Source organism: Rhagoletis zephyria, unplaced genomic scaffold (genome assembly GCF_001687245.7).
Source record: "Rhagoletis zephyria isolate East Lansing unplaced genomic scaffold, Rhagoletis_zephyria_1.1 Rzeph_scaffold_01642, whole genome shotgun sequence".
NCBI classification, from domain to species: Eukaryota; Metazoa; Arthropoda; class Insecta; order Diptera; family Tephritidae; genus Rhagoletis; species Rhagoletis zephyria.
Genome location: NW_016158726.1, coordinates 25,530 through 34,933, shown reverse-complemented (window position 1 = coordinate 34,933; position 9,404 = coordinate 25,530). Strand labels below are relative to the sequence as shown.

General features: G+C 33.1%; 1 protein-coding gene across 1 annotated transcript in view; it reads right to left on the bottom strand.

Moving 5' to 3' along the window:
• The window catches only part of LOC108364707 (putative helicase MOV-10), a 14,356-nt gene extending 5,870 nt beyond the window's left edge, over positions 1–8,486 (bottom strand). The window contains exons 1-2 of the mRNA XM_017618489.1: positions 8,256–8,486; positions 8,013–8,182 (exon numbers count right to left, since the gene is read on the bottom strand). Of these exons, the coding sequence (XP_017473978.1) occupies positions 8,013–8,182; positions 8,256–8,292 (207 nt within the window). The 5' untranslated portion in view covers positions 8,293–8,486. The remainder of the gene's footprint in view (positions 1–8,012; positions 8,183–8,255) is intronic.
• Between the last annotated feature and the right edge of the window lie 918 nt (positions 8,487–9,404).

The window sequence follows — 9,404 nt, the reverse complement described above, 5'->3', positions numbered from 1 at the left end:
AATAAGAAAACGACTCGCCCAGGCGAGTTGCCTTCGGCGGACGTTTTAGAGCGACCGGTAATAGGAAATCGACTCGATGGCAATATTACCGGCAATAAATTTGTTTCCGAAGGCGACACGTTTTCTTATTGCCGGCAACACAAATTGTTTGGTGGGCTATTTCAATTAAAATTTATGACATAACTACAAATTACTTGAGTTTCTTTTATTTATTGTGTGCGTCTTTTTTTTCATTTATTTGTTTATTTATTCATGCGGTATATTTTTATGACATAATTAAATGTAAAATCGGTTAAGATTTTTATTTTGGTATGAACGTACATTCTTGTTGAAGCTATTTATTTATTCGTGCAGTATATTTTTGTGAAGTGATTAAATGGAAAATTTATTCTAAGTTTTGTGTTTACGCTAACAAACTGAAATGTTCGTATTCTAACAATTTAAGCCTATTTTTATGTATTATGATTTTCTTATTTTTATTACTTAAAGTATAATTGTTTTTCTTATCTATATTTTCTACTCTATANAAAAAAAAAAGAAACCTGAAAAGGCATTTTCGTGATCAGTAATCAATTCAAGACTAAATTAAAGATCTTCCAATATTAGAACATTATTAGCAAAATATTTGGTAGAAAGGATCCGTTAGAAGTAATATGTACGATTGAAAGTTAACTGACTGATGCTCGGTTCCACCAATCAATTTTAAATTTGTTAGCCTGTTAAAATTTAAATGAAACAATTTTGTTCGGAAAATTGCCATTTTAAATTTTAACAGCCGGTTTCACCAGCAATTTAAATGGAAAATGATTTTTTTTTTGATTTTATGTCAATTTCCATATCAAATTAAAAAAAAAATTAGAATAATTTTTCACTTAAATTGCTTTCGTGAAATTGGCTGTAAGTCTGATAAGTTTTAAAATTTATTGGTGAAACCGGGCATGAGTAATTAAAATTGAGTAAATTGTGTATCGCTCTGTCAGCTAACTTGCAATCCCATTACTTCAAACGGATCCTTTTTAGCCAAGATTTTGCTTATGGGGTAAATAAACAAAATCCAAAAATGCATTAAAGTATGTACTGTAAGCATACATACCTAAATTCATCTATATTTTTTTAGCTGAATCCTCAGAATTATACATGCATATGTACTTCTTCTATATGTTTAAGTATAGAGATTAAGTAAAAATTCAACTTCGTATACTTCGAGCTGCGCTCTTCATATTGTATTACATTGTTTACATATGAATGTTTTTTTAGAAGCCAGATCTTAAGAGACTACCCTGCAAACCAAAGTTCCCGAAATCTTAACGAAATCTTTAGGAGTATCTGATTTCTGTAACGATTTTTTTCCGAATCTTCAAAGTAAATTATATGAAGCGGTTGACACGAACTCGTAAAGAAATTTCTGTACGAAAAATAAAGAAAATTCTGAAAAAAGTCTGCAAGAAATTCTTCACATAGCAGCATCCCTGCAAACCAAAGTTCCCGAAATCTTAAGGAAATCGTTAGGAGTATCTGATTTCTGTAACGATTTTTTTACGAATTTTCAAAGAAAATTATATGAAGTGGTTGACACGAACTCGTAAAGAAATTTCTGTACGAAAAATAAAGAAAATTCTGGAAAAATTCTGAAAGATATTCTTCACATACCAGCAATATTTTCGTTGCTTCACAGATTTTCTTCCGAAATTTCGTAAAAGAATGGAAGTGTGCGTAATTTATTTCATTTTAGAAAATTCGGCAAAAAATCGAATTAAATCTTAACGAATTCTTTAAAATTTCTTTACAATGCGGAATACTCTGAAAAAATGGTTTGCAGGGATTATTTTCATTCCTTTACCGATTTTCTTCCGAAATTTCGCAAAAGAATGGAAGTGTGCGTAATTTATTTCATTTTAGAAAATTCGGCAAAAAATCGGATGGGATCTTTTCGAATTCTTTAAAATTTCTTTACGATTCAGAATACTCTGAAAAAATGGTTTGCAGGGTACGTAGATGTACATTCTGCATTGTAAAGAAATTTTAAAGAATTCGTCAAGATTTAATTCGATTTTTTGCCGAATTTTCTAAAATGAAATAAATTACGCACACTTCCATACTTTTACGAAATTTTGGAAGAAAATCTGTGAAGCAACGAAAATAATGTTGCTATGTGAAGAATATCTTTCAGAATTTTTCCAGAATTTTCTTTATTTTTCGTATAGAAATTTCTTTACGAGTTCGTGTCAACCACTTCATATAATTTTCTTTGAAAATTCGGAAAAAAATCGTTACAGAAATGTGATACTCCTAACGATTTCATTAAGATTTGGGGGCTTTGGTTTGCAGGGTACATATGTATAATCCAAAAATTATCAAGTGTTCTCTGTTTCTCTAAAAAAATAAATTCTGTAATTGCTTTCATTTTCACTCCATGAATAAAACGGTTATGAGTAATATGAAATTCGACCGCAAAATATTTACGTATGTATGTATGTACATATGTATTTATTTACCTATTTATTTATATATGCATTATAAAGATGAGCTTTGAACGATTATAAGCACGAGGTACCTTAGTTATGCATGTACTCATGAAAATATTTGTATTTTGGATTTGCTAATTACAGCAAAACATTACTATACATTAGGGTTAGACTGTTTTGACCTTTTTTGAATTGGTTAAAGCCTGTCCTGTGATGGTCTTTGGCATATAGCTTCGGGAAAAAGCCTTATTTTGTGCAGACTTAAAAAACCTTCTTAGCAGAAGGACATATGGAAACCAAAAAAATTAAAATTATTTCAGTACAAAATTTTCAGAGACAAAGTATGGTTTCCCAGTAGATAATTTCAAGAGTTAAAAGCCCTTCCGAAAGGCCTTCCTGAGCGTCAAGAGGCTTTCTACTCTACATTCCTTTATCCTTTCTTTTTTGTATGGAGTGGCACAAATTGAAGGAATTGAAGGGCTTCTTCTGGTTTCACTGCCCATGGAAGGCCTTCCAGAAGGGCTTTATTAGAACGTATTTCCGAAGGCCTTTTAAATTATTTCTTTTAAAGTTGCTTCTTTAATTTCTAAAAATCATATATCTTAGAAGTATGTATTTGCTTAAGGTTCATATCAAATATGTATTATTGCAACTTAAAATGTTAATTGAAATTCATTTGTAATGCTAAATAATAAAAAATTTTACCTTCGCGTAAATTGTAAATGCATAATCCCTTCTAGAGGCATGCAAGGAAGAACTTTTTAAGCCCTTCTGGGGTAGGCCTCTTAGAATAGCTTTACTTAAGAAGGGCTACCTAAATTATCTTCTGGGTTCATCTACGTTTTTGCTATATCAATGCTAAATATGACTCGATTCTTTTTGAATGCGTTTCAGATAAAAAGTGAAATTCAGGGCTAATGTTTCGACGCACATATGTACATATTTCGTGAAAATACGGAAAAAGTAAGTCGAAACCTAGCCGCCGAAAAGATGTGAGCGACATTTTTTTTCACAATTTTCTTTTTGATGCAGAAGTGTTCCTAGAAAGCGTAAATTGGATTTTAGAATAGTCAACTGGATTTAAGAAGACATCAATTGGATTTTAGAATAGTCAATTCGATTTTAAAAACCTCAGTTGGATTTTAGAAAATGTAAACTGAATTTTACAATCTTCTACATAAAATTTGCAGTAATCAGGGGGGCTACTCTGTAATGCGATACGAAAGAGAAATGCGATGCGATAGGCAAATAGTGAACTGGATTTTAGAAGATTGACGTTTTCTAAAATCCAGTTGACTATTCTAAAATTCAATTTACGCTTTCTAATATCCAGTTGACAATTCGAAAATCTAATTAACGTATTCTAAAATTCAATTGGCTATTCTAAAATCGAATTGACGCTTTCTAAAATCCAAGTGGAAATGGTGTAGATCTTATCTGTCGAATTTAGAACTATGTAGATGCATTTCTGCATCAAAAATTAAATTTTGAATAAAGTTTCGCTTACACTTTTTTGCGGTTAGTGCACGATGTGTAGAATTTAGCTAGATTATTAATTTTTTCAGAAAATCACCCATTTTATTGGCACAAATTTTGATTTGCTACAGTCCGCCTAAACCAGAACGCACCGTTTTTTTCTGGATAATCCATGCGTTCCAATTGGTACGGAAAAAGGGGGAGGGGGGTCCAAAATTTGAATTTAAAAACTATTTCTCAAAGTAAAAAAAAAATAAGGGTATATTTGGAATCAGTGACCCGAAATTAGTTTGGTGTAATGTACTGGCTATTCTGTACAATTTAGGATTCTGGCATCCATTATTGACCTACGTAGCTACGTTCGGACTTTAAACCTTTATGGCAAATTTGGTGACGTTACTTTCCTTTCTTCTATTCCTTGGTACTCTTAAGTGTTAATGAATAACATCGAACAAGGTCGACTTTATTTGGTTTTACAAAAAGAGAAATACTTTTAAGCGCGCGACTTTTTATACATACATATCTGAACAAAGTTATGGAACTTTTCCAGTGTTTTAGACCATGGGTCATTACATGGCACCACAGTCTTTTGAATATAAAAAAAGTCAACCCTACTGTACCTATGTATGTATGTACATACATACATACATATGTATGCATGAATGTAGGAATCATATTTATATTGCTATATGCAGCTAATTACATACATATGTATATATATGCAACTTCAAATTCCAGAGATAGCGAAGCCAACATCAACTAATAATATAACAAACTATATACAATAAATAAATCATATACATACTACATACATACATATGTGCATGTGTCCATATATACCCTGCAAACCATTTTTTCAGAGTATTCTGAATCGTAAAGAAATTTTAACGAATTCGGAAAGATCCCATCCGATTTTTTTCCGAATTTTCTAAAATGAAATAAATTACGCACACTTCCATTCTTTTACGAAATTTCGGAAGAAAATCGGTGAAGAAATGAAAATAATGCTGCTATGTGAAGAATTTCTTGCAGACTTTTTTCAGAATTTTCTTTATTTTTCGTACAGAAATTTCTTTACGAGTTCGTGTCAACCACTTCATATAATTTTCTTTGAAGATTCGGAAAAAAATCGTTACAGAAATCAGATACTCCTAAAGATTTCGTTAAGATTTCGGGAACTTTGGTTTGCAGGGTACATATGTATGTATTAGCACATTTGTACCTTAAAATAACTTTGTCAATTTCAAACAATATTATCACTTAGCTATTTCCTATCTTACTACTTTTGTACATATGTATGTATGAAGATATCTTGGTTATTGGATTCTCGTGTTTTAAATGCAAGCAGGGCATCCGTACATTACAGCTGTTTAAATTGCTATTAAAAAAGAACAACAACCACACCTCACAATGACTGCAACGTTAGTACCAGAAATTATAACAATTTCGAAAACCGCCATAACTTTACATTTCTTCCTCAGATTGATTAGTTTTACTCGTACAAGTTTGTCATAAAGAAAAACAGAAATTTTAGCCTCCTACATTTGAGTCTTTAAACACACTTCTAGCAAGTATTACCGTAGTGACGGCTCTTGGCCGGATACACATCCGGGTAGTTCCGCTAACGTAGATCCTATTGTTATGGAAACCACATACTGCTGTATTTGTTAGTGGACTTCGATTTATATACCCGTCCTAAGAATGTACTATTCACTTTCTGCAGAAAATAGTATCTTAGCACAAATGTGGAAAATAGTTTTGGATACACGCATATTTAAACACAAATTAATTTTGCTAATTGACAACTAACGATGCAGGGTAGCTCAGATTATATAATTGTGAAAAAACTTTGGAATATTAAAAACCCCATTCAGTAATACCCTGGCCTATCGTCATATATACGTATAATTGGTTCCGATTAAGTTTAAATAAAAATAGAGATAAACCATAAATAGAGAGAGCATAAAAATACTTATTTATATTTGTAATCTCCGCTTTTTATGAAAACTGAAACACCCTGTTCTATCTTAACTCTGTGTTTGACAATTTATTTGGCGGTAGTTTTACATTTGCAAGAGTGCTCGTAATATTTGGTTTTGGTAATGTGCAAGTGAGAAATGTGGTTTTAAAACTTTAAAAGTGTTACTAGTGAATAAACAAATGTGCAAATACAGCGAAGTGATAATTGTTGAACTCATGAGCTCCGAAAATACGAGGTAAAGTACCAAACCAATTTTTACTCAAATAGTTCTGTATGTATGCATGGAAGTGCATCGGCATATTTGGGCGCGTTTCCGGTCCTAGATTACTAAGCCCGGTATTAAATAGACAAAAACCTCAACCGTAAACTTTTTGCGTACCTACCGTTTTTTGGGCGGCAATCCTTAACTGGATATAAACCCCCCCCTGGTTATTCCGGTAGCGCGGGGGCCCCTTGCAAAAAATGTTTGTACACGTTTTATAACATTGGACACTATCGGTCAAAGAGATAGCACATTCAAACAAACAACTTACAAGTTATAGAAATTCGGCGAAAAATAACAACAATTTCGATATCAATAAATACGGGCAAGTAACTGGCTTATCACCACAGTTCCGTTGATTATTGCAAACAGTGCATTCTTTCGCTGCATTCGGTCGCCTGCATTCCCGGTGGTTATAATGCAATAAAAGTAGCGCGTTTCCGGTCCCAGATTACTAAGCCCGGTATTAAATAGACAAAAACCTCAACCATAAACTTTTTGCGTACCTACCGTTTTTTGGGCGGCAATCCTTAACTGGATATAAACCCCCCCCTGGTTATTCCGGTAGCGCGGGGGCCCCTTGCAAAAAATGTTTGTACACGTTTTATAACATTGGACACTATCGGTCAAAGAGATAGCACATTCAAACAAACAACTTACAAGTTATAGAAATTCGGCGAAAAATAACAACAATTTCGATATCAATAAATACGGGCAAGTAACTGGCTTATCACCACAGTTCCGTTGATTATTGCAAACAGTGCATTCTTTCGCTGCATTCGGTCGCCTGCATTCCCGGTGGTTATAATGCAATAAAAGTCAACACTCAATATGTTAATGCATATTTCTATGCACATACATGCATACATGCATATGGATATAGTATATATGCATGTATGCACATACATAAGTACATGGATAAGTGCATGCACACATCGTATGTATGTGTGTATATGCATGAAAGTACGTGCATACATATTATGTTCATATGTATGTAAAGATGTGAAAATATTTAGTCTATTCCAGTACTCCAGGATTTAGTCAGAAATAGTCAGATTAGGCCATGTAGATACTACTGCAAATATTTCAAATGTTTGTACAACAACAACAACAACAACAACAACAACAACAACAACAACAACAACAACTAGATCTAGAGTACTGGACTAGACTACATATGACTTACATAGCACTTTCAGAAGGGCATATTCCCAAAAAGAGAATTTGTCTTCCTTGCGATTCTAATTTCCTTGCTTAGCCACTATAACTAGAGCGCAATCATTCTTTTTAGTTATTTTTATGTTGGCATTTACAACTGTCTGTCTTGTATTTCCAATTTTTAACCGACTTCACAAAAAGGAGAAAGGTTATCAATTCGTCGGATTTTTTATTTTTTAATGTATGTTACCACATAACTTTGGACCACGTTAACCGATTTCTATAATTTTCTTGTTTTAAAGGAAAGGTGTTACCTCACAGGTCGTCCCATATTAATTTCGTTCAAATCAATGTATTTAACAATTTATGTAAACAAATAACAAAATCGTCATAAGCGGGAAACAGAAAATTGCGCTACTAGACTCAGTAGCCGACAGTCAGTAGCCAGTTGCCATACGTAATGCGAATTTTATTATATGGTTGCCCATTGGCTATCCGTCGCCATTCATAATAGAGCCATACATTTTTATATGAGAATAGAAGTGGGTTTTGTTTTTTGCTACAAAAGTTACTTGTTTCAATTTATCTCATTCTTTCCGCAAGCGAGCGGCATATAACAACCAATATTAAAAATTGTATGCACTTATATACATACATACATATACTATACCTCATTAATTTTTCCACCCATTCGTTTACGCAAATTCGCATTCTTTGGCAAATTTAGGAATTTACGAAACTCTGCATGCACTCCCTTCTTGGGTATGCTCCAATCGGTTGTGGGCTTCACTTGTTGACATCCATACAGATATAAAAGAAATTGACCGATTGCTTCTTTTTCTAAACACAGGAAAAAATGCATTACAATTTAGTCTCATGTTTGTAATTTTATGCTAATTATGTAGGTACTTACCGAATGCAATTGAGGATCTGCATGACTTTTTCGGCATTATGTTACCAGCGAATTTTTAATAAAGATTATCAACTATTCAATTTTGTTTTTATGTACTTCGTTTAACCACAATCGAATGCAACAAGTGTTAAATTCAATGTTGATTGTGTGTAAACTACACTTTTGTTTACGTTATTGTTGCTAATTACGCGGCTAGCACAAAGCCAAAACGAACCGTTACCGTTAGCGCACACTTTTGCACTGAAAATTTATTGACTGCGCCGATGGCTCGACGATCAGCGCAGTAGCGTCGCCAGTGTTGGCAAAATACTAGAAGAAAATTATTTTAAATTGCACTCAGATAAAAAAATGGTTTCTTGTAATTTATAGCGGAAGTTCTATGTTATTTTTTTTTTGTAGGGAATGCCTATTTTATTGAGTGCAGTTGCTGAAATACTAATAATAACAAAGCAAAATCTTGAATGTATAATAATAAAAGCGAAAATAAAACTTTTTTATAACTGTACATATGTATAATTCATAGCTCTTTAGGGAATTTGTATGCTGTTGCAACAACAACAATTAAAGCCCGAAAAACGCGAACCACCTCAAAAGCTTGTTGGTCGCCCAAGTAATATGTACATTAGGGTGGCCCAAAACAAGTAAAGTCGGAATTTTTCAAATTTCAAATCGCGTCGGAAAATTTCAAACGCATTCTGTTTATTCTAGCTGGGATTATCTGGAATATATAAAGAAACGCAGCCATGGGCGTAGCCAGGTAGGGGCGGGGGTGCTCGAGCCCCCCTAACTTTCAAATTTTCCTTATATATATATAAAATAGTACCCTGAAATGCCAGCTTAATAGGGTCCAGCGCCCCCCCTAAATTTCATTCTGGCTACGCCGATGAACGCAGCCACAGTTTGGGAATTTTAGGTTTTTATATTATCGGTTCAAAATATTTTAAAAGTCGAAGAGAAAGGACGAAGTTACTAAAAATCGCTATATAATAATTAGCTAATTATTCAGCCACTAAACAAAACTAAAGTTTATATAAATAGCTTTGTGAATGATTTTTAAAATTATCCGATACTACCAATAGTAACGATAGTTTAAATCCAAACTATAGAAAACATCGAATGGGATGACTATCGATAGTTTTACAGCTCTAC